The following is a 25,572-nucleotide window of genomic DNA, read 5'->3' on the forward strand; positions in this document are numbered from 1 at the left end:
CCTGCCTTCTTTTGATTTTTTATTTTGAGATGAAGTCTTGCTAAGTTGCACAGACTGGCCTCAAACACATGATCCTCGTGCCTCAGTCTCCCAAGCAGCTAAAATTCTAGGTGTGCAGCATTGCCCAGCATGGGCTCTTTTCCATTTTTCTTCCAGCACTGGGAATTGAACCCAGGGCCTCGTGTGGGAAAGGTGAGCAGTCCGCCACTGAGCTGCAGCCCAGTCCTCTGCTCAGCCCTCCATTCTTCAATGCCAGGAAGAAACTGAATCACTAGCTGCTTTCTGTATTGTGCTTTCCGTTGTCCTAAGGTATTGTCTTTCTCCACATTTGAGGGAGGAGGGGAATAAGACGCTGGAGAGAGGAGACAAAGGAAAGAGAGGGACGCAGAGAAGGAAGGAAGGAGGGAGGGAAGGAAGGAAAGGAGGCAGGAAAGAACAAAAAAATGAGAGGATAATGAAGTTCAGAGCACTTCTATGGTTTACTAAGATCTCATAGCTTTAGAGAGGCAAGAAAGAGCTGAGGGTCAGAGATGTAGTTCAGTGGCACAGTGTCTGCCTGGCAAACTCGAGGTCCTGAGTTTGATTCCTGGTACCAATTAAAAAATTAAAAGGAGCTGGAAGTCCCTAGTCTGTGCCTGACTACAGCATAGACCAGCAGCTTCTTCAGAAGTCTGACCAGCCGAGTGTACACGTGGGGCCCCATCACTGGGGCCTGGGGCCCTGCCCTTTCACTGCAGTCCAGCCTGCCACAGGCTGGCACCGTGGGCACTACATTCCAGCTGCGGATCATCAATTCCCAGCCTCCCCCATTTCAGACCTGACCCACAGCTTGCCTGTGACGGCACAGCTATCTCAGGGGCTGGCCTAGAACACAGCGCCAGGTGATGTGATGGAGATTGTGACCGGGCCGCTAAATGCGGCCAAGTGACGGGTAAGCCTATATTTGGTGCCTACCTTCAGTGAGCCTTGCGAGTTCCCAGCAACGCTGATAAACAGAGGGCCCATCTCTTGCTGCGTGCCAGGGTGAACTCCGGCCGGGAGTGTTGAAGCCCAGGAATTCCAGAGCGACGTGGAGGCTGAAAAGGTTAGGCTTGCAAGCCAGGACCAAGATGTGCTTTAAGTCACAGTGACTTAATTAGCACACTGATGCTGTCCGACCAGCCTGAAATAAAGCAGATGACACTACCTGCTTCTGAGCAGCTTCTCAATATTGTTTTAAATTTCATTGCATTTTCACGACCTTCCCAAGGGTACTACATGAGGGACAATGTCATCAACATTTCTCACTCAAGCTCAAGCTCATTAGGTCGTAGTTAGAAGCTGTCCCTGGACTCAAGATGCTTTAAAAAACCTTCAAACTTTGGGCCTGTGAAGGCTAAAAGAAGATATGAGAGGGTGGTTTTTTTTTTTTTTTTTTTTGCATTTGGGTTTAATTGCTACGCTTCCATGTCTAGAAATGGAACTGAGTATCTGTTGGTACTTACGGATTTCTATTTTGGATTCCCAGACCTGATGTATGCATGTCAGATATTTATGACCACTTAAAGCAGGCTCCGCTAGGACACATTAACTTGTGAAGAAGGTGTTATCTGTAATTTTAGCCTCATTTTGAAAAGTATGTCTAGGCAATCGGTGACTATACGCCCGGTCTGCCTCTTGGAGATGTGTGTGTATACCTTCTCGGAGTCGTATCTGTCTCCCACTAGCTTGTAGAGCACACCAGTGGAATCTTCGCTGAAGACACGGAATGAGAAGTTTGACCTAGGGTTATTTTCATTGAAAATTTCCACATCATTAATTTCACAAGTGTCACTGTCACATTCCTGGATGAAATCCATCACATTTCTCTTCTCTTTTCTATTATATGGAAACCAAGGCTCAAAATGAACATGAACAAAATGATGCGATCCTACTCTTTTTTAAAGAATATATTACCCTTCTCAAGAGAAGGATGAATCTTGGAAGAATAAAATCAGCTAAAAAAAAAAAAAAAGCTTACTTTTTATGCCACATCTGAATTAAAAATGAGGGGGTTCAGACAATCTTGAAGTTGTATTCCAAACCTAGAAGTCATGCCATTTAAATGGAGCTAAAACAAATTTTTTAGGCTCTTTTAAAAGCTATTAGGGTTCTATGCCTTTCTGTTTGCTCCCCACCCCCACCCCCTGCATGAAACATCCTTCTCCTCTTCTCTATCTGCTGAACTCCTGTTCACCCTTCAAAACCCCATTTAGATGTGATCCCTTCTGTGACAACCCCACGCCCTCACGTGAGTTTCCATAGTGCTTCCCACAAGACTTCTCCGGCTCCAATTATTTTGCTTACTGCGTGTCTTCCTCACTAGAACATGGCTTCTCAATGCCAGGAAACAAAAACTACTCATTTTTATAAGCGCTACCTCCTTGCCCCTTCCCTGCGTACCTATGGACGGGACAGGTCAGGAAGTAAACACACGCCAAGCAGACGAGAGAATAGAGAGAAAGAAGGAAAGCAGGCCGGCCTCCAAGCCTCAGAGGGCCAAATCCATCTGTCTTCCATCATGAACTGTACAAATAGGGACACTAAATATCTCCCCCTCTGAAGTTATTTTCTGAAATGTTATTAAATAAAAGCGCAGGCTTCAGTGCAAGAAGGGCAGGTCCCGCCCAACCTCCCAGCTTTCCTAAGCAGGACAGCGCTGTGGGAGATGCTCAGAGGGAAACACTCCCTGCCCGCCTGGCCTCGAGCTCAGTGTTGTTTGTTATTTACTCTCCGTTTCTTAGCAAAACCCATCTCTGCTATGAGCCCAGGAGACCCAGGCTGGCGCGGCCGACCCTGGAGGCCTAGCGTTAATCGCCAACTATTATAAGAAGGCGACAGGCTTCCCAGAGGGGAAAGACAAGGTCAGAAGCAGCCAATTGGAGCCGTGGATGCCAGCAGGATATCCCAGGCTTCATGGAAACCCAAGGATCCTGGGGAAGGCTCAGCTACCTGGTGGCTGTAGGGCTTCAGAAATTTCCTCAGCTTATTGCAGTTCTGTTCTGAGAAAAAGGAAAACTTAAATTCATACTTAAAGGAAAAAGTATTCATTGGAATAAAACCCAATCTTTATAATGCCCTAAAAGATTACAGAAACTTAAAGACTGTGACATGAAGTGCTAGGGGTAATCTTTTTTTTTTTTTTTTTTTTTTTGAGACAAGATATCAGTCATTAAGTTGCATAGGCTGAGCTTGGACTTGCAGACCTCTTGCCTCAGCTTCCCTGAAGGAACTGCAGGTGAAAAAAAAAAAAATTAAAGTCTTTTTCTTTGGGGCCTAGGATATAGCTCAGTGACACAGCACCTACCTGGCAAGAACAAGGTCCTGAGTTTGATTTCTGACATTAAATAAAAGTCTTCTTCTTTGGCTAACATGGTATCATCTAGACATAATCATGTAGGAAACTGGTTGTACTATATGTATGTAATTTGAGATACACAAAATTAGCCATCCATTCCTTCTGAGAATTCTGAGTTCCGTAGGGTCAGATATTACTGGAATTTAGTGGGAAGGAAACTTGAGTCCCAAAGTGATAAAGGGGCCATGCAAAGCCACCTGAGTGTCTCAACTGTGTGCCCAGAACAGCTATTTGTAGAATAAATGAATGAATGGATGGATGGATGAATGAATGAACCACTGAACAAAGAAGGTTGGATGCTAGTCCTCAGATCAGCTCATACTGGGGTCCCTCCTGATATCACCCACGTTTAGGGCATTGGCTTTCTATCCTCTTAGGTTTGACTTTGGCCAGAGTCTTCAAGATGCCAAACTGGGGTGGAGGAGCAAAATGTGGAGCCTGCGAAAAGACGGTCTACCACGCAGAAGAAATCCAGTGCAATGGCCGGAGCTTCCACAAGACCTGCTTCCACTGCAGTGAGTAGGGCGGCCATGTGGGGGGCAGCTGCAGAGGCCAGCTTTGCTTGGTGCTGGGGCCCTCCAGCTCAGCCACATCCTCACCTCCTACCCTATTTAATGACACAGAGTTTAAGTCACTAAATGCATGAAGCTGCCCAGGCTGGACTCAAGCTTGGAGCTCCTCCAAACTCAGCAGCCCAGAGTGCTGGGGTTATAGGAGTGCACCAGCATACATGGTAAGGGGAGCAGCTCAAGGACTCCTTTAACCACTGGCTCTCCAGGTCTGCTCTCACGGGTGCAGCCAGCCTGCCTGAGCTAGGCCTGGGGGCTTGTGAGAACTGTCACCTGTGAGGCCCCTAGGGAAGGGACAGTATCCCCTGAGCTCCTTCTCCACCATGTGCACAGCTCACAGAGCATCTCTCTGTAGCAAAGTTGAGACAAGCTGGCCTACTTCTGCTCCCTGTGTGAAAACCTTGACCCAAGGGCGGCATTCACTGAATGTGACTTGGCAGAGAAAGGAGGCCAGCGATTATCTGGAACCAAAGTGGATTTGGCTTTCTGGGCTGTCCCTGGGCCAGTTGTCACTGGCTGTGACTTGTCTTTCCTAAGAACCTGTGTCAGGCAGCGGGTAACATTACTGTGCCGTTTCTGAAAGCTCAGGGCTTGAGCATGAGAAACTCCATGAAGGCCGTCTTCATATTGGCTACCAGACACGGACTTCCAAATGTCAAAATGTTGTGAGCCATTGTGATTGTGGGACTTTTTGGCAAATCATTTCTCATCTCCAAACCCAGGTCACATGACCCTGAGGCTGAGCTTTGCCAGAAGTCTGACCAGCTCCTCCCTATCTAGTTCTTTTTTTTTTTTAAATGTATTTATTTATGTGTTTATTTATTTTGGTATTTTAGGGAAGGGTCTACTGGGTGTTCAGGATCTCACTACTAAAGCAGACTCATAGTGATCCTCCTGTTTATAGCCTCCCAAGTGCTGGGATTAGAGGCGCGCACCACCATGTCCAGTCTCAATTGCCCTATCAGCGCACCCTGGGGTGGGGCCGGCACCGCAGGCCCGGGGATCCAAACCCCAGCCCCTGAGCTTGCTTGCAGGCGCTTTAATCTGCTGAGCTATTTGGCTGATCCTCTTATCTAGCTCCTTACCCCACTTCCACACACCCCCTCGCCTCAGCCCAGTGGCTACAAGGTGCCCACACAGCTGCACAGTTTCAACCAGAACTCCAAAGGCAGGGCTCCATTTGTCAGAAGAGGGAGATGCCTCATCCTAGACTGCCAGAAACAGTGGCGTTTTATCAGCTGCAAGGTCTTTATCCCCACAGCAAACATAATGATCACTGAAGAAAAGGGAGAAACCCTGCTCCGAGTGATGGGCTTGGCCGATATAATGATGCTCTGGGCTTTCATAATGAGTAATTATTTTTAAGTCATCTCGCACAGGCCTCACATTCATCGTCATTACTCATTACTATCACAGTTATCCAGAATTTCTTCATTATCAAGATGGTTCATTCCAGAACCCTCTGGCTTTTGTAAAAAAAAAAAAAAAAAAAAAAAGACTAGCCATTTTTAAATGAGTTAGAATGAGGACCATTAGGAAGGACACTGAAACTGGAGTCAAAAGAACTAAGTTTTGAGTCCGGGCCCTGCTGTATCCTAACTGCAACCTTGGGGATGTTGTTTCAGCATTCTGAGCCTCACCTGTAAAATGGAGATGCTTGTCTCTTACCACATGGTGTATCACAAATAGGAGACCTGACCTTAGGTCCCTGGCCTGGAAATCCAGCCTTCTGGGGTTCTCCCTCCTTTGAGCAACACTGAGGTCTGTGTGGGAAGCCTCTTGTGGTAGGTGGTGTCCTGTTCACCAGGTAGCAAAAGGACACTCTGTTCAGTGGAGACATGGTGGAAGGGGGTTGAGCGAAGCAGTGCCTCCCTCCTAGAAGTTGTAGTGGGATTGGCATCCGAATGAGGCTGGACAGAGAGCCCCCAGGAGGAGCACTTTCTTCTATGTTACGTTCACAAGAGAACCTGTGGTTGCCAGAACGAGTTCAGAGAGGCCAGTTCTACCTTAGCTTGTCCCCTGGAAAGTTTCTCCTGCTTTCTAGATAGACAGCCATAATGTATCAACACATTAATCCTCTGTGTCAGTGCTGTCCAAAAGAAATAGAATTCAAGCTACATACATCAATTTGTCTAAGAAGCATGATTTTAAAAGTGCACCTAGAAAAAACCTCAAGAATTGATTTTGAGGGCCAGCCAGATAGCTCAATGGACTAAAGTGTCTGCTTAGGCAAAGCAGGGATAGGAGTTTGATCCCTGATGTGCCATGCCAGCCTGCACCCAGGGCACGCTGAGATGGCGTGATGAGACTGGGTGTGGTGATGCACGTTTATAATCCCAGCACTTGGGAGGCTGAAAACAGGAGGATCACTACAAGTCCAATCTGTGTAGTGAGACCCTGTAGACCCTATACTAAATACATAACAAAAAATTGATTTTGAAATATTTCATTTAATCCAGTATTCTCAAATGTTATAATTTCAATATATGTTAATATATTAAATATTGTACCTCCCCTTGTATTTGTACTAAATATTGGCTATAAAAAATGCATTTCAGGGTTAGTGAGATAGCTCAGTGGACTAAGCGCCTGCTTAGGCCAGTGAAGGGACTGGGGTTCGATCCCTGGTACCACATGCTTTGCTGGCCCCAACCCCAGGTACACTGAGCTGGCCACTGAGACTGGATGTGGTGGCACACGCCTGTAATCCCAGCACTAGGGAGGCTGAAAACAGGAGGATCACTACAAGTCCAAGCTGCATAGTGAGCCCCTGTACCAAATATGTTTTTTAAAAAAAATTTTCCTGCGTCTGGTACAGCGTGCGGCTCTGACTGTGGCATGGGACAGCGAGAGAACTGGCCAGGGCAGGTAGGGTACAGGCTGCGCACCAGAGCAGGTGTATTGGTTACTTTTCTCATTGCCGAGACAAATGATCTGACACCCAGAGTTAAAGGAGAAGAGATTGATTTGGTTCACAGTTTGAAGGGGGTTCAGACCAAAGCCAGCGAGCTCCGAGGTGGAATGGCATGGCAGAGGGCATTGCAGAGGAGAAAAGTGCACAGTACGCAGCTGGGTGCGGACCCTTGAGCTGTGTTTCTGCACCTCAGATTTTAGTGGGCTCCCTGCCCTTGGGTGGATGTGGCGCTCACACCCTTAAGCCTAGCCAGAATTATGCCAAACCAGTCAGTGGACTGATTCATTAATCATATTCCTAAATCCCAGCACCGTGCACACTGTAGCTCCAGTCACCCTGAAAAGCCCCATCAGTGACCACGTAGGGCTTTGCAGGGACAAGTAGGCACCAACCCTAGGAGCCACAGGATCTGAGGTCACCTGTGGTTCTGTAACTTACTGTTGTATAATCGTGGACAATCACTGATTTCCACGGACACATGCACTCACTCATCCGTGTATTGATTCAGTGAATGTGTACAAGGGAGTAACTCTAGGTAGGGCCTCTGCCATGCTCTCTGGGGATATTAAGGTAAAACACCCTGGTCTTCTTGGGATCTAACATCGACCATCAGCAAACATGTGAGCAGGAGGTGTGGAGGGTGCTGAAAACAGCTGAGACAGGTACCCCCTCCTATACCCCATGTAAGGTAGCCTCCCCTTTATGCTTCATGAGAAGATAGCCTTGGGTTCAAAACCATATGCATTTAAACGTTGATGCATACACCATAGACAAAATAGTTGAATGAACTCTTGCAGAGGCTGGTTTCCCTGGGTCCACAGCGATCCAGCCGTGGCCAACCATACCCCACAACAGTTAGCTGCTTCTTCCTCTCTTTTATTGAATTACTTTAACTTTTAACAATAAAATACCACTTGAGGAAGGCCTAGTGGCCTGGAACAACCTCATCCCATGTTGGATGGGGTACAGAGATCATGTGATGGAACTAGTTTAAAAAAATCAAAGAGAAAAATTGATTGAATGTGAGTTTTATTTTTCCTGGGCTATAACCTCAGTTACAAGCACTTCCCCTATAAAAAGTCTTTAAGGATGATTGCTGGAAGGCAGTATGGTGAGTTGTTAAGCTGTGAAAATCCTTTATATAATGCAAAGCTGCCTTGTATGATGCTAATAGAGCGACAAATGCTTGTTGAGATACAATTTGCAGGTGTCAACCTCCTAATCCAGTGGGGAGCAGGACTGCTCTCCAAGAACTCAGATGCATGTGTAGGTGAGCTGCTTAGCAGGCTGGGCCAGCTGTCCTCAGAGTGAGGGGGCGGGGGAAGATGCAGAGGGAGAACGCCATACAAGGGTTCTCAGAATTTTAATAAGAAAAAGTAACATTTCCAAATCAACATATTATTGATGTATATGGTTAAATATTTGTGATTTTTTGTCTTTTTGGCGGAACCGGGGATTGAACTCAGGCCCTTGTGCTTGCCAGGGAAGCACTTATTCTATTGAGCCATCTCCCCAGCCCCCTATATGGTTAAATATTTGAAGAAGATATTTGACTTTTTCACCTCGTTAAAAGTCTTTTCTTCAAGTGTGCAAGAAAACAAGTATCTTCCTTCAGATTTTCTCTTTGGAAAAGTGGGGTATGGACTATCTTCTCTTTGGGAGTGCTTCCCATAAGGGCAACCAGAGTGACCCCAAGGCTTGAGCTGGTGGAAAGCTGAGGGGTGTATGAGCCGGCTTGGTCCCATCGACCTCTCCCTAGCTCCCAGAACTGGACCGCCCACATTGGTGTGGATGTTTCCTGCCTCCTGACAGCGCCCTGCAAAGCTGTAATAAGTACAGTGAATGTGCAGTATGCTCAGGAGCAAGCTAAGCTCCTCTCCTGTCCTGGCCCCACAACCCCCACCACACCTGTGTGTCTACACTTCTTGCTGTCATCTGTTGTCCAGGGACATTGTTCTTAGTGGGTCTAAGACCATCTGCCTGGCTCCAGGCCTGGCCTCTGCCCTCTTCTTGCAGCGCACATGGGACACATCACTTCCATTCTCTGTGTGCTAATTTCCTCATCCGTGAAAACGGGACCCCCTTCAGGTCTACAACTCAGAGGTTCTGGACAGGAATCAAAGTTGAGCTCATGGCCCAGGGCGCCAGCAAGAGTGTTGGGATGCAGGACCGGGCAGAAGGCTCTCAGTGCCAGCACTGACCCTTCCTCTTTTCGGCAGTGGCCTGCAGGAAGGCTCTGGACAGCACCACAGTGGCAGCTCACGAGTCAGAGATCTACTGTAAGGTCTGCTACGGGCGCAAGTATGGCCCCAAGGGGATCGGGTACGGCCAAGGCGCTGGCTGCCTCAGCACAGACACAGGGGAGCACCTCGGCCTGCAGTTCCAACAGTGAGTTACTGCCACACACCCTCTCCCCGTTACAGTCTCCAGTTACCAGGACACTTCATTCCGTTCCCATAGCAACATTTTCTGGAAGTGGGAGAATGGCCTCTGTCATGGACTTGATGACAATAAGAATACTCTGACCAAATTTGAACAATGTGTCATCTCTTCAAAGGCGGTCTCTAAATTATCTGCCTTTCTAAGGGGCAATTACTTTTACACCATGGTTCTGGCTATGCATGTCAAGAGAAAACCCGGAATGTACAGATGTTCTCTTGTTTGACCTTTGCAAAACTACATGGAGTCTTTCTTCCTCCCCTTTGAGGGTTTCTGTGTAAATCACATAAATATGGCTGGGAGGGAATGGCCATTCTCTAAGTGACCGTCATTAAAAGATTTCTTTCCTTCCATTGTGAGATGACTAATGTCCACATGGCAGGGGAGGGGTCGGTGGGAATGGGTGGAGATTCAGGAGTAAGCAACCGTTAGGACCCTTCCGTGAGTCTCCCTGGCTGCCTGTCGCTGGCACCCTGCTAGATTGCTCCCGGCAGCATGCTGAGAAGGGGGACAGCACAGCAAGCACCTCTCTCCATCAGCCCGCTTGCTTGCCCCACTCTTGATGATCACGTTGACCTCTGGCCCAGAACTAAGGATCCTGTCTGATGGCCACTGGCCTGCAGCAGCCGCCTGGTCAGCTGGTATCTAGGCTCAGCCTTGCAGTGGGGCCAGCCAGAAAAGCCTTGCCCAACCACAGGAGTGTCTCCCGAAGCTCCCCCGCTGAGCCGTTAGGACATCTAAGGAGCCATCTGGTTCCTTCAGAAGGGAGTGACCCACCACAAGGCCTGGAACAGTGGAGGGATGCGTGACGATCGTGCTAAGGAGAGAATTTCTGTTAATTTCTTTCATTACTCCATCCCGGCTGGAGAGTTTCTTCTTGGTAGTAGGGACTGAACCTAAGCTCACTTTTTTTTTGCGGAACCGGGGATTGAATTTAGGCCCCTGCACTTGCCAGGGAAGCACTTATTCCACTGAGCCATCTCCCCGGCCCAGTTCACTTTTTTAAAGAGTTATTTTTATTTTGACATAAGTTCTTGCTAAACTGCCCAAGCTGTGCTTAAACTTGGGGTCCTTTTGCCTTAGCCTCCCAGAGAAATAGGATTATAAGCATGAACCACCAGGCCTGGATTGAGACTTAAGATAGATAGATAGATAATAGATAGATAGATAGATAGATAGATAGATAGATAGATAGATAGATGATAGATAGGTTGCATTCTCTGTACTGTGTTATAGAAAGTCCACTTTCTGTTATCTAAAGCTGACTTCATTTTGATGATGTCCACAAAATAAGGGAAGTCCACGACCTGGGATTTCGTCTCCTTTCCAGCGGTTATGTGTGGCTTGACTTGGGCAGTTTCCTCTCCAGCCTGGGTCCTTTACGGGGTGCTAGAAAGGTTCAAGCGATAGAACACACATGAGAACACCACAAGCCATAAGGACATCACGGGCTAATGTGCCTCTCTTTGGGACATTGTGCTTATGGGAACAAGTGATCTGTGGGTGCAGCACAGCTTGGATTGTGATAAGGAAGGATAAGGCCGCTGCACTGCTGCTTGTCAGGATCTGGTCTGTGGACCAGTCCACCTCCCATCTTGCCCTAGACCTCCACAACGCAGTTCAGATTGCTGAGGCTTGAGGTAGAGCAGAAAACCCCACAGAAGCGAGCCCAGCAGTGCTAACACCAGAGCAACGCCATAGCTGCAGGCAAGCGCGCATGGAACACCAGCCACGTGCTTTACCATGTGTGGCTGTTTGCTCCCAGTGTGCCAGGTATTAGCCAGGCAGGCACTGTTCCCAGCACATTCCCACAGGTCCTCTCAGCCCTCTCAGCAGCACTAGAAGAAAGGCCCTGTGATCGCCTCCGCTCTCCAGAGGCAGCGGCAGAGGCTCCCAGAAGCAAGCTAGCTCACTGGAGCCTGCAGGCTCCCACTGTGTGCCAACGGAGGTCTACGCGGCATTCGAATTTCCATTTCCATCAGGTCCCCAAAGCCAGCACGATCAGCCACCGCCAGCAACCCTTCCAAGTTCACGGCGAAGTTTGGAGAGTCAGAGAAGTGCCCTCGGTGTGGAAAGTCAGTCTATGCTGCTGAGAAGGTCATGGGAGGAGGCAAGGTGAGGCTTTTGGTATGAGCTGTGTAGGATTTGCTCATCTGCACTGGAGGAAAGGAAGAACTGGGCCGTGGGAGGTGGGGACAGACACTTCACACACCTCAGCTCCCAGGACCTCGTTAGGAGGAGAGATCAAAACCAGTTAATGTTTACAGTAAAATGTGCATCATAGTAAAAGAGTCATAAACCTCCCTCAAAATACCTCCCCTGGCTTTGTTACTATACTTTTTTTTTGTACCAGGGATTGAATCCAGGCCCTTGTGCTTGCCAGGAAGGCACTTAATGCCACTGAGCTATCTCCCTGGCACCTCTCCCCCTGGCTTTTTTTTTTAATTTATTTATGTGTGTGTGTGGCCAGCTCAGCCCACCAGGGGGCGGGGCTGGCTGGCATTTGGTGCTGGGGGATTGAACCGCGGTCCCTGTGCTTTGCTAAGCTTGTTCTAAGTAGGTGCTTTAGACCACTGAGCCATCTCACCAGCCCCCTCCCCCTGGCTTTGAAACACGCTTTCCCCATTGTTTTTGCCACTTCTTTTTGAGACAGGGCCTCAGTATGTAGTTCAGGTTGCCCTTGAACTCATGGCAATCCTCCTGCCTCAGCCTCCCAAGGATTGGGATTACAGGCTTGCGCCCCCACCCCTGGCTCCTGCCTCTTTCTGAAGCAGTTCTGGAAACCCTCTTTCCTGAGTGTCCTCAGTTGTGGTATGTGGCTGATTTGATGTCCTAAATCAATTCAAAAATATTTTCTGGGCATGGTGGTGCATGCTTGTAATCCGAGCACTCAGGAAGCTAAGGCAGGAGGATTGTGGTGAGTTTGAGGCCAGCCTGAACTACACAGTAAGACCTTGTGTCTCAATCCTTCCTTCAACAAACAAACAAAAAACCCTGTATCAAAAAACCCCTAAAAACAAAATGCTGACTTTCATGGTCATTTTTACTTTGAGAAAGAGCCAGAGGTTGCGTGGTGCCCAATAAGGAGGATAAGAACAAGCTATAGTGCTTTTACATTCCTGCCTTTCTGCTGGGTGCTGTACAGCAACAGTATCCACCCTACTTATTCTTTATCACATCTTGTAAAAGACACTCATGAAAGAGGACTTCCAGAGCTGCTTCAGAAGGTGTCGAGGACAGAGGGACACATGTGCTTGAGGAGAGGGAGATTAATGACAGTGTATATTTTATCATAATACATTTTCATTAAAACTTTCACCATGTGTTTTGATCACCCCTTGTGGAAATCATACATCTTCATTCATGCTTCTAGGCTGTGACTGTCGCCTGGAAGTACCCTTAAAAAATAAGAATGGATGTGTTTGCTGCAGCAAGTGTTAAACTGCTAGGACAGAGGTGGAGAACCTACGTACATATGCCCCCAGAGCTGATGTGTCAAAAGCCCTAACAGGTTCGCCATCACTGTACTAGGACACAGGTGGCGAGCTAAAAGCACTGGTGATTCAAGGGTACGCAAGTCTACCCACTGAGTATACGCGATCGTTCCACAAGGGTGTCAGCCCCAGGATACTGTTGCCACTATAGAAGGCCATGCGCCCCTGTCGCCACAGAACAGAGGCCTCACAGCAGCAAGAGATCCTCACTTCCAAATGTCCTGGATTTCAGCAGAGTCCTCAGCTGTCTGAGGCAGTTAGGTACACTATTGTAAAAGCTTTGGTTCCAGGCCCCAAGCCAGGGTGCTCACCGCAGGAGTTAGGCCTGAGGAAGGTACAAATCCTGCTAACACTTGGTGTAGGGAAGAAGGTATAGACAGGACAGACTTTGAGTGCAGAGGCTGTCACTCCAAAGTGACAAAGAGCAGCCTTGCAGTCCTATGAGCGCCTCTTGGTGGAGCCTGGCCGACACAGAACGGGCAGGCAAGGTGGGGGTGTGCAGGGCGGTGATGTTCAGAACAATCCAAGCGACTGTTAGGGGAATTGCAGAGTGAAAACAAGGTTGATCACATGCATAGCTGTCTGCTTCTTCACTGTTCTTCATCTTCATATTCACCCCAAAGCTACTGCCTAAGCCCGTACTATGCTGAAGTGTATCTTCTATGGATCTTCACCATGGGGAAGCCTTTCCCTCTGTTCTACTCTAAAGGACCTAACACACAGACCAGCACAATAAGACCATTTGCCGGGTTCTGAGAATTGCTGGCCAATACCATTGCGTCCTTTCTCCTCCAAGCATCTGGAAAGATTATTCAGAGTCCCATTAACTAAGGAAAAGCAATTCATAGGCTGCTGGCTAGGCAACTGCAGAAAACCAGCATGTGCTACTGCCTCTTTGACATGCAACCCTCCCGCCCCTCAGCCTTGGCACAAGACCTGTTTCCGCTGCGCCATCTGTGGGAAGAGCCTGGAGTCCACAAATGTCACTGACAAAGATGGGGAACTTTACTGCAAAGGTGAGTGGCCCTGGAGACTTGTCCCCAAGGGGTGTCCTTGGAGGGAAAGTGTCTGTGCCTAGAGCTCCACCTGTGTTGACCGGGAGCAGAGCCACCCAGCCTGGGCACTTGGGGCTCTTAGGACGCGGAGCAAAATTGTCTAAGAGCAATAGACAGGCTTGCCTCATCCTGTTCTGCTCCTCACCACTGCAGCACCCAGGGGCCAGAGGCTTGTGGACACTGAGTGGTGCAAGGCAGAGGGCGCCAGGTGGAGAGGAGGCACGGGCCCTGCCGCTGGGCCTGGGGGAGTCCACCCGGGAGGAAGGATGGAGCGCCGGGAAGGCAGTCTATGTGGCCTCCCTTAGTTTAACGAGACAGCTCTCTGCTCTTTTTCCTATATGCTGCTCTCCCTCCTTTCCTCCATCTTCCTGTCCTTGTCCCTCCTCCTTTCTGACATTTGTTTCTGCATGTCTCTTAGTGATCAGAGAAAGAGCTGCCTGTCCCCCTGGTCCTTGCAGCTGTCTACTAGTTACCTCCATAACCCCCAAGTTGAGGCTCAGCTCCCTCCTCAGACTGTGAAAAGAAGGGGTGCACTAGGGCCAGGGCGATGTGTCTCCACCCACAGCCTCCCCGGGCCTATTCTGTTGCTGTTGAACATCATCATTTATTGATGCCTTAGGAGTCTCTAACTCTGGAGTCAGTGAGGGCAACAATGGAAAGAGGGTTAACAGGGCATTGTTGACATGGCTCTAGGTTGCCCAAGCTTTTCCCTTGATGCTCACACTGGGCCTAACTCAGCATCTGATGGGTGCTTGCCTTCTCCTGGGAGGTGAAGACACAGAGGGCACAAGTCTTAAAATCCTAGAATCTCGTAGTCAGGGAGCTCGACATATAAACAAAGCACATTTCCAAGTGAAGACAGCTGCAGCAGAGGAACAGGCCCAGCACAGCTGCCTACGAGGAGGAAAGCAGTCAGCTGGGCTGCTGGAGGCTTCCCGGAAGATGGCCTTCCTCCCGGGCTGGATGGGTGACTGTGGGGCTGGAAAGAGGCATTCCAGGGACAGGCAGTGGCGGCATGGAAGAGTGAGCACCACGCACATTCTTCTGTGTGCCTGGCGTGCGGGGAGAGAGTCAGGAGGCTGGGCAGGCGACACAGAGCCAGAGCGTGCCAACTCAAATGAGAAAATGTCTGCAAACAAAGCCAAAGTGCCCAGCAGGATCCACGAGAGTTCTTATTAGCAGATCTATGAGAAATAGTTTTTTTAAAAGTGAACTTTCACGTATCTTTATGAACAAGTTGGCTTTAATAGGAAAAATGGACCTGCCTAGGTACATGGAATTGAAACACTGTGCTAATCAGCATTCTCTCTGTTTACCCCTCCCCCATTCAGTTTGCTACGCCAAAAACTTTGGCCCAACAGGCATTGGATTTGGGGGCCTTACACACCAAGTGGAAAAGAAAGAGTGAAGGGAGCGTCTCTTCTCAAGCCCTTCGCCACATCGCTGAGTTTACCTGTACAGAGGAGGTTTTCCCCGGCAGCCTTGTTTGTAGTGGGTCGACATTCTCTTCAGAATTGATCATAGGCTTTTCCAAAGTGAGAAAAAAAAATCTTCGGAAGAAAATTATTTAAACTTTAATCTATAACAAAAGCTTTATTATTTACGATTCTTGGGACGGGAGAGGCAATAAATGTTTTGGTGGTACCTTGTGTGTCTTTGGTTCTTTTTGAAAAACCTTCAGAAAACACAGCTAGTCCAAAAATTAGCTATATAGAATGAATTTGGATGTCAGGTGGGAAAGGAGAAGGGAGAAACTGTGGGCTTAGAAGACGGTCTTTCAGAATCCGCTGGCTAAGGGGCTTTGAGGTGACTGCCCGCGGAGAAGACGAGGCAAGCTGGGGGGAAACAGAGAATGAGGTAGCAAACTCTAAAAGGAAAATCAAAAATAATAAAATTGCTGGAGCTTATCCTTTTGTTCTAGCACTAGCCTTGCAATCTTATGCACTTCATGAAAACTCAGAAATGACAACAAAGCAAAGCATTTACTTCTGCATGACAAGCGACATGAGGATGATTTTCCTTTATTCCAGAACAATTCCCTGAGGTTTAGCAATTTTTTAAGAAACTTCTCCATCGAACTGCCAAGCTCAAAAATGAAATACAGCCGATGAGACCCCACTCTCTGCTTCTGGGCCAGTTCTAGTGGCTGGACACACATACCCGCTAAGCAAGTGTGGCTTCTCCTACCTCTGAAATTTTAAATCATTTGGAATAAATGAAAGCAAACACAAATGTATTGATAAAAATGATGAAATCTTAGGCTTACCACAGGTTTTGCTATGCACTAAGACGCAAGGAAAGCTGTGTTTAAAAATGAGTGTTTAGTGCCACTCACAGGCTGTCCTGGGCAAAGTCCTGTGTAGACTTCCTGCTGCATGTCCGTTACTAGTCTCTCAGGAGACTGAAGCTGACAACTTTGGTCATCTTTAGCTTTGTCCTTTCCCTCACCCTGTCTCACCTCACCCTCAAACTTCCTTGATTCTAGTCTCAGAACATCTCTGGAACACATCCCTTCCTGTGCTGCCCTTTCACATGTGTGTTATTCTGGGGCTGACACCCATTGGGGGTTGCCATAGTCGGTTTCTTCTGAGGCCTCTCTGCTTGGCTCTGGATGGCGGTCTTCTCCTGTATCTTTGCATGGTATTCTTTGCATGTGTGTGCTAAATTCCTCTTTTAATAATGGTAACAATCATGCTGGATTAGGGCCCACCTGTAAGAACTCCTTTATAGTTCCATTTTGAGGGGGATTTGGACTTCACATATGAATTAAGGGGAGACACAATTGAGCCCCCAAGAGTTTACCATATAAAGACTTTTAACAAATTGGCCTCTGCCCTACTCCTTCAACTGAGCTTTAGACAGTCTTTTCCACACAAGTTCAAGCTACACTCAACAGACCTGAAGCTTTTTAAAACACCTGTTACCCTCATCCCATCATACACCTACTAATGTGGTTCTTTCTCCCTGGTGTTCCCAGAAAATGAAACCTGTACCATATTTGCCAGAATCCAACTACTTATCCTGGTATACTATCAAATAAGTCATGGGGGCTGGGGAAATAGCTCAGCAGTCTAAGCGCCTGCCTGGCAAGTGCAAGGACCTGAGTTCGATCTTCAGTACTGCATGCCGTGCTGGCCTGGGAACCCTGGGCATGCTGTGCTGGCCCCAAAATGGCACGGTGACACATGCCTGTAATCTCAGCGCTCGGGGAGGCTGAGACAGGAGATCGCTATGAGTCAGAACCGTGTAGCAGGACCCTGTAACAAATAAATGAATAAATACAACAATTAAAACAAGTAAGTCATAAGTCAAATGTCACCTATTTTGTAAAATAAAATGTTAACTACCTGAGAGTAACCACCTACCATGAAGTTACCACCTTCTGAGTTACCACCTCTGCACTGTGGTAACTGATATTTAATTGACAAAGCCCTGTCTCATTGCATAGCATTTGGAACTTACTTACTTGTTTAGAACAGGACACACTTGCATTCATAGTGCTCTACAAATGGTAGGAACTTGATAAACAGAACTGTAGAGGTAAGAGAAGCCACGCCGTTGGCTTAGGGATGCACGTGTCCAATGCATGCGTGAAGTGGAAGAGAATGCCAGCCACACTAAACACAAATTTGACTACAGTGTAAAAGGAGGGATTTTAATGGCAATACAGACATTTAAATAAAAACCAAGGAAGAACCTCCCTGCGGGCCAGTGAAATGGAGCTTCCTCTCTGCATCCCAGGCGCACTACTCTGCTACACTTCCCATGCTCTTCTGATGCTGACAGGAACATGGCACTGCATTCAGGCCAGTGGTGACAAAGCTATGGCATGTGTGCCGCGGCAGGCAGTGTGTCCCCCACAGCCCTGAAAGGCTCGGCATCACTGGTGTGGACAATGAAGTTTGGCCACCAAGATCTCTCGGGAGAGCATCCATTCTCTGCTCTGCTGGACACAGAGGGCCCAGCAGAGAGGTCAGGCTATAGGAAATTGTGGAGTTACGAGTGGAAATGAGCTTGGATCTCTGCATGAAGACACCTGCTAAGAGCTAAAGGGACTGTGGTGTGAGGAAGAAGTAGCCTTATATTGGGTTTAACTCCTGGTAGAGATTTAAAGCTACTAAGGGGACATTCATGGTCACATTAATTGTCTTGGCCATCACATACCTGAAACATCAAATGTGCTCCAAGTTATCCCACTGCCCACTGCTTTGGTATAAATCCTACCTTTCGAAACTCCTATCGCCCATGAATATTTCCTTGATTATATCCATTGAAGTTCCTCCTGATCTCTAAATTCCAACAGAATCATATTTGCAACCCGTTTTGTACTTTGTACTGTGTAGTCCTTATACTCTAAGGCCTTATACTATGGTCTTGTTTATAAGCTTCCTCTTCTTACTGTAAGCTTCATGATGAGCGCATCCAATGAGATGTTCCATGGCCTGTGAGACCAAACATGGTGTTCAATGTTTATAGAATAATCTAAAAATGCATGCAACGTACTTTCCATGTTACATACCAGTTGAACTACAGGAACACAGTGGTTGGGACTAACTTGGAAGATCTGAGACATGAAGTCAAATTTTAAAGAAGCCCTGGATTCCCACCTATGTCCTATGATTCTGATCTAAATGGTCTATGGACCACAAGTTGAGAATACTTAGTTTAGTATGGAAAGGAGAGAGAGAGAACACAGCCACAGGAAGTCCTTTGCCCACCAACTAAGAGTCTTCAAATATAATTCTAATCATCATGCCCTGCTTTTAAAAAAAGAAAAACATCTTATTATTTTGTTCAACAAATGAGTTCAAATATTTATTAAATGAAGACCATGTATCAGGCAATAGTCCATGTGATTGGTCCTCTATGGGGACAGCCCCACTGGGTGTTCATGTGACTGTAGAGGGAGGGATACAGACTCCCTCTGGGTTTAGTTCCTTCACCTGCAGTGACTTTGTACAAGGAAGCTAGATGGGTCCTTGAGGAGCTGAAAGGGCAATGTGACCAGAGGACAGGGTATGATAAGAGTGACACTGGCAAAATGACACCAGTATCATTCAGGGCCTTGCAGGGCATGACATAAATAACAGCTTTTACTTCAAAAGTAATGGAAGGGGCCGGGGAGATGGCTCAGTATAAAGCGCTTCCCTGGCAAGCACAAGGGCCTGAGTTCAATCCCCGGTTCTGCAAAAAAAAAAAAAAAAAAGTATCTTTTGGGGCTGGGGGAGATGGCTCAGTGGAATAAGCGCTTCCCTGGCAAGTGCAAGGGCCTGAGTTCAATCCCTGGTTCCACCAAAAGCAAAAACAAAAACAAACAAACAAAATAGTAATGAGAACCGAGGAGCGATGCACAGCAGGGAGGTGCTACACTCAGGGATATATACTTTATCAAGAGTTAAAGTTGAATCAGTGTTTCCTCCAGAATAAAGGAAGTTAGGAAGTGCAGTCACACTAGTCTAATATTTTGATGGTACTAAGCTAAGTAAGAATAGCAATTAATTTTTAAGAGTGTTTAAGATGGTAAGGAAACTTAGCTCTCTTTCCCATCTTACAAGATGGCAGTGAAAAAACTGAGAAGCCAGACACTAAAGAGAAGAAATCCGAAGCCCAGAAGGCTTCTGCCAGTGGTACTGGTAAAAACAGTAAAGTGAAGGCAAAAAAGTCCAAGAAGGGGCAGCCCCACTGCATCTGAAATCCTGTCCTGGTTAGAGGAATTGGTAGATACTCCCGATCTGCTATGTACTCCAGAAAGGCTTTGTACAAGACAAAGTACACAGCTGCTAAATCAAAGGTTGAGAGGAAGAAGGAGAAAGTTCTTGTTGCGATCACAAAACCAGTCGGTAGGGACAAGAATGGAGGTATCTGGGTGGTTAAACTTCGAAAAATGCCTAGATACTGCCTGACTGAAGATGTGCCCCGAAAGCTCTTGAGCCATGGCAAGGAACCCTTCAGTCAGCCTGTGATGAAACTTTGAGCTAGCATCACTCCCAGCACCATCTTGGTCATCCTCACCGGGCGTCACAGAGGCAAGAGGGTGGGCTTCCGGAAGCAGTTGGCCAGTGGCTTTCTACTTGTGACTGGGCCTCTCAGCCTTAATTGTATTCCTCTATGAAGAACACATCAGAATTTGTCACTGCCACCTCTACAAAAATTGGTATCAGCAAAGTGAAAATCCACAAACACCTCACTGATGCTTACTTCAAGAAGAAGAAGCTGCAGAAGCCCAGACACCAGGAGCACGAGATCTTTGACACCAAGAAAGAGAGACCAGATTTCAGAGCAGCGGAAGGTAGATCAGAAAGCAGTGGACTCACAGATTAGCAAAAATTAAAGCTGTTCCTCAGCTCTGGGGATGCCTGCAATCCATTTTTGCTCTGACAAATGGAATTTATCCTCATAAGTTAGTGTTCTAAATTTCTTACTAAGAACCTAATTACATAACTGACACATTGAAAAAAAAAAAAAGATTGCCTACGTAAGATGGAAAATTAAAGCTTTGCTTACTGAGGTTACCAGTAATCTCAATTCGTTCCTGAGACTGTAAATTTCTTTATGTCATATAAGTATAAACTAAGTCTCAATTACAAAAGAAAACTTTATTAGGTGTGAAAGCAAAACAGTTACCTACTTAAATATTCTTTACATATTTATAGATACAACCATGACAAATAACTTATCAAAAATTACATGTTCAAAGAACAGCCCTATTTTGAAACAGCCAATTTACTATCTGAAAATATTCTACTTTATCCATAAGCAATGAATATATCTCCAAAAAAAGTAATTTATCTTTCTTTGTGAAAAATATAAGTCTTTAAAAAAATTTTTTTTTTGTTTTAACGGTGTCTGCCAAGAGTACTTGGAGTAGTTCATCTTTCTAGACTCCACTTCCCCTCTGGGCCCTGGCAGCGGTCTGAAGAAAAACACAAACAGGCCAGGATGACAGCTCGAGATGCTTCGCCTCACACAGAGCGCAGAACCTTCTCTTTGGCTGGATGGAAGACCATGGTGTACTGGGACGTCCAGTCCACTGCGCAGGGCTTCACCAGGCCGAAGCAGCCGCACTGGAAGAAATCTGCCAGGTTCTGTGTGAATCCAAGGCTGCCGGGGAGAGGAGAGAAGCAAGGCTTACTGAACTTCCTGAGCAGCTCCTCACAGACCTCCACGCCAACCACACACACTCACGGAGCATCTACGACACAACGCCCTCTGAGGACGCTGCCGAAGTCCAGAGGCGTTCGGACGGTGCCTGGACTTAAAAGGGCGAAACATTAATATGATCTGAAGAGAAACCAGAATATGCCGTGCCTGTACTGAAGGATGCCTAAAGCCCCCACGCATGAGCCTCTTACTGGGTCTGAATCCCTCTCCTCTGATTCGCTGACTTGTGCAGCTGCCCACCTGGGCTTCCCTTCAGCACCTCCTTTGGTCTCACGCCCCTCTACTGCTCAAGGCCATCGCTGACTTTCTTCTTTTTGGCCCCCCCGCCTGGGTATCTCAAAGGCCTCACAGGCCAGAGTAACCATAATCAACAAGTTTCACTCTTCCTTACTGTCCAAGTAAGACTCTACATGATGCACCCATCTCAGCCCCTTCCGGCTCACCTTACACACGGGGGCCTGTCTCGTTCTCTGAAAGCCCTGACACAGTCATGGTCCTTCACCATCCAGTCAGAAGCCTTTCCGGACTCCTTTGCCCAGAGCCTCCAAACTAAACTCATCTTTGCGGCCAAGGTCCACCACAACAAGTCCAAGTTTTTGTTCCCCTAGTCACCGTTACAAGCCTACTGCTCTTCTGCTGGCTGTATCTCCCCCATGGTCCCAACTGTGGGGGACTGGACCCCACACTTCCCCACCCCTGCCTCAGTAGCTCCTCATCCTTTTAAGTCCTACCAGTTCTCAAGACCTGGTCAATGTCCACATTTTCCCCCGGCCCCTCCCGACTGCCATCTTCAGTGTCACTTCTGCTCCATTAAGTTCCTGGATTACCACCACCTTACTCCAGCAGGAACAACTGTTCTTACCCACAGAGCTGATCTTTTAAGTGCAACCCACTCCCCTGAATACATGAGAACAGGTGTGTGGCTGGACACTCAGCTCCTCAAGGGAGCCCACGCCTAGCACACATGGCCCCTGGTTTGGTCCCCAGTACCATGACACAACCTAAAGACAGCAGTGCTGGCAGGAAGGAACCAGCACTCCTCAGGAGGCAGCTGCTGAGGGACAGCCTTACTACACAACGCTGGTTTGGCAGTAGGGAGACCTGCCAGCAGTCATAGGGTCTGTCTCAAAACCTAGTTAATAAAGGAGGGCAAACAGGCAAAATTTTTGGTTTGTACAGGATTATGGACACTAGATTCTCAGGATTTATCTGTAGTTCCTTGCGTTACATTGCCACAGCTCAGCAGAGGTGCCGGCTCTCACTCCTTCCCCGGCTGGACCCTTGTCAGGGCTCGGCAGGCCCTTCTTGCCATGCACGGCAGGCCTGCCCCAGACCTCAAGGCCCAGCTCCAAATTCCACCTCTATCCAAAAGCCTGCACTTTCTCACTTTCTCACTTTCTCACTTTCTCTCTCTCTCTCTCTCTCTCTCTCTCTCTCTCTCTCTCTCTCTCTCTCTCTCTCTGCACAACCCGGGATTGAACTCAGGCCCTTGTGTTTGCCAGGGACGCGCTTATTCCACTGAGCCATCTCCCCAGCCCTACATGTTTTAGTGGAATAAACATTTATTCCTCTGGTTAAAGCACCAAGCAAAAGGCTTCACCATCACCGCCAGTCCAAAAGCTCATCCCCTCGCTGAGCCATTTCTTTCTGTTAAGCCAAGTTCTCTTCTCTGTAAACATACACCGTAGTCACATCCCAGCCTCTGATCTTGTCTAACTGCCTCAAGCCTCAACTCGTACCAAGAGAAGGCTTTAAAATAGACAACTCAGGAGATAAGCGGTGAGCACTCGATCCCTCAGGGCTTCTGGGTCACCTCTGCCCATGTGCTTGGCCCCCAGGACCCGCTAGAGGTGGCACGGAGATAAGCTTCAAAGCCCTATCTTTTACCTATCACGAAATGACAGTCTTCCTACAAACACTCTCATTCTAACTGAAGGCTGGTTTTACACATTCAGTGCTCTGGGGAACTGCATTCCACGCCTGAAAAACTACCTTATCCCTAGTCCCTACAAAGTAGGCACGCTGAACGCGGGGCTGAAAGAATGACTGGTGATGGAACGCAAGCCAGGGTGAAATCCTGGCAAAACACACACTTCTAGCAGACAGCTCTGCGGCTGGCTCGCTCAGCCATGTGCTTAATTCCCTCTCGTTAACTCCGAGCCAACAACGTACAGCCTGTGACCATGTGGCTTCACTGCAGAGATTGCCCATCTTGGCAAAACTTCAAAGACAGTGATCCTTGTGCTGAGCCCAGCGGACTAAATTCCTAACCACCCCCGCCCTGCCACCAAGGCGTCCAAAACAGAAGGGCTCAACCTCACCAAACAGCATGTTAGAGAACAGCGGCGTGGGCCCAGGGTGCGGGTGCTGGGTCAGGACGTCAGTGGTGGGGATCTGCCGGTCTCAAGCGGCTCACTTACTTGTACGGTGTCTTCCTGAGGGACAGGGTCTGCTTCATCTGCCTGCTCTGCTTCAGCAGGCTGATTCTCTCATGGGAGGTCAGGCCCAGAAAAGCAATCTGGAAAAGAAGGATGGGAGAGTGCATAAAACACTGCTCTGTACCTCTGTCATCGTGAGCAGCACTCCCAGGCCCTGGTAAACATGCAGCACTGCCTCAGTCTGCTGCCGCAGCCTCCTGCCCAGGGCCACAGGGCATGCGAAGACTCAGCAGCCTTGAACTGTACCCTGCATTTGTTCCTCTGCAGATCTAGGAGTGAGGCCTTTCTTGTATTATTTTTATTAAATCTTCAAGAAAGAACTGTGGATTGACTTAAGTCATGAAATAACTGCTTGATAATTCCAGCCATGGCTTTAGGGTGTGTTTAGATTTTTAACACAGAGTATACAATTTTTGGATAAATAAAATAATCTAAAGTCAGTATCAGTACAGTCATCTCAATTGTACTGTATGTTCTCTATGTTCTTAGAAGCTCTTTGAAAAGGAGCCCAAGTTTACAAACTGACATGAAGAACATTTAAAGCCATAAATCTGGAGAAGAAATTAAAGTGATTCAAAAACTCCCAAATCATTAAAACTGACAACTATTTAGCTATCTCACTTTGTCCTCAAAACAATTCCAATGGCCATCTCCTTATCTGTACAAGGAGCTCAGCACAGCACTGCATGCAGCTAGGGACCGAGATAAGCATCGCGGCATGTCTGGTGCTGAGGTGGAGAGAGGTGACCTAACTGCTCCAGGGCCACCCAGTGGAGACAGCGCCGAGCTGGGAGTGACAGGAGTCTGGGTGAGGACACTACCCTGCTCCTGACCAGCAGTCCGTACGCTATTTGACCCAGTACTCTCAAGGCTACGCCCAACCAGAGCACTCTGAAAATGAACATTTGCAAGAACTAGATTGCTCTGCTCATTAAGAAAGAGCTCTGTTCTAAATTTCTGCTTTTGAAAACTATCTGAAATTTAAGTCTGTTTTCCATTTGCCTTCCTTAGAAAGTATACACAAATGTTTTTATTTTTCTTTTAAAAATTAATGGTATCAGGGGCTGGGGAGATAGCTCAGTAGAATAAGCACTTGCCTGGCAAGCACAAGGGCCTGAGTTCAATCCCCGGTTCCACAAAAAAATTAAAAAATAAAATAAAATAAAAATCAATAGTATCATAACCTCTTATAGTTGTTCTCATTCTAAAAGGCCAGAAAACAATTAGAAATGATGTCTCAAATCCTAGACTCCACCTCTTCCTAGGCCTACGGCCACCAGCAAGGCACTGAACATCTCTTGGGTATGGTCCACACTTCAAATGCATATGTGGGCTCTAGAAAATGGTTTCATATGTAAATATCAGGTATTGCAAATGACAATCATCAATACCAATAACCACTGATGCTACTACCCACTTATCATGTGAAGAGTTAATGAAGGGGGGAGATAAGAAAACCCAGAAACCTCCTTTTAGTGAGTCTTCACTCCTTTCCTTGGAATTCTTGTCTGTTTCTTTTGCTCCCTTGCTTTTCTTTCTTCTTTCCTCTCTCTTTCTCCTCTTTCCTTCCTTGGGATTGAACTCATGGGTTCTGTACCTCTGAGCTACATCTCTAGCCCTTTCTAGTTTTCATTCTCAGACGGGGTTCTCAGTAGGTTGCCCAGCCTGGTCTTAAATGTACATTCCTCCTGCCTCAGTCTCCCAGAGAGGGGGGTGGGGGAGGGTTGTACCACCACGCCTGGTCCTTGGCATTTTTCTCTCTCGTTCTTTCTTCCCCCTCCCTCTTCTCTTCTCTCTTTCTTTTCTTCCCTCCCTCATCTCCCTTTTTCCCTTCCTTTCCTTCGACCAATATTTTGTTAAAATCGGTCACACACACACACACACACACACACACACACACACGTATTCATTTTGCTTCTGTTGGGTAAGGTACAATTACCTTACATGACTGGTTCAGACAACTGTGACTGCTGTTCTGTGTGGCAGGTAGGTCACAGCAAGCTAACTAGGGTTGGCTCCTGGAGGGAGCAAGGCAGCAGGGATGGCGTAGAAGCTTCATAAAGAGCTCATGGTGGGGGCTGGTAAGATGGCTCAGTGGTCTAAAGCACCTACTTAGAACAAGCTAA

General features: G+C 47.4%; 2 protein-coding genes across 6 annotated transcripts in view; one reads left to right on the forward strand and one right to left on the reverse strand.

Annotated features, from left to right (window-relative positions):
- Positions 1-15,491, forward strand: part of Csrp3 (cysteine and glycine rich protein 3) — a 20,525-nt gene extending 5,034 nt beyond the window's left edge. Inside the window, exons 2-8 of one of the 3 annotated variants that reach the window (XM_023702819.1) lie at positions 3,180-3,256; positions 3,754-3,891; positions 8,067-8,129; positions 9,079-9,247; positions 11,281-11,413; positions 13,715-13,808; positions 15,179-15,491. In XM_023702819.1, the coding sequence (XP_023558587.1) occupies positions 3,780-3,891; positions 8,067-8,129; positions 9,079-9,247; positions 11,281-11,413; positions 13,715-13,808; positions 15,179-15,255 (648 nt within the window). In that variant the 5' untranslated portion in view covers positions 3,180-3,256; positions 3,754-3,779 and the 3' untranslated portion in view covers positions 15,256-15,491. The remainder of the gene's footprint in view (positions 1-3,179; positions 3,257-3,753; positions 3,892-8,066; positions 8,130-9,078; positions 9,248-11,280; positions 11,414-13,714; positions 13,809-15,178) is intronic. The other 2 variants (XM_023702818.1, XM_004642691.2) reach the window with 2 other exon arrangements.
- Positions 15,492-20,458: 4,967 nt separating this feature from the next.
- Zdhhc13 (zinc finger DHHC-type containing 13) overlaps positions 20,459-25,572 on the reverse strand; it is a 57,578-nt gene continuing 52,464 nt past the window's right edge. For all 3 annotated transcript variants that reach the window (XM_004642692.2, XM_023702834.1, XM_023702833.1), the window contains 2 exons: positions 23,429-23,526; positions 20,459-20,948 (listed from right to left, as the gene is read on the reverse strand). In XM_004642692.2, coding sequence (XP_004642749.1) covers positions 20,810-20,948; positions 23,429-23,526 — 237 coding nt within the window. In that variant the 3' untranslated portion in view covers positions 20,459-20,809. The remainder of the gene's footprint in view (positions 20,949-23,428; positions 23,527-25,572) is intronic.

Source organism: Octodon degus, unplaced genomic scaffold, assembly GCF_000260255.1.
Source record: "Octodon degus isolate 3935 unplaced genomic scaffold, OctDeg1.0 scaffold00159, whole genome shotgun sequence".
Lineage (NCBI taxonomy): Eukaryota > Metazoa > Chordata > Mammalia > Rodentia > Octodontidae > Octodon > Octodon degus.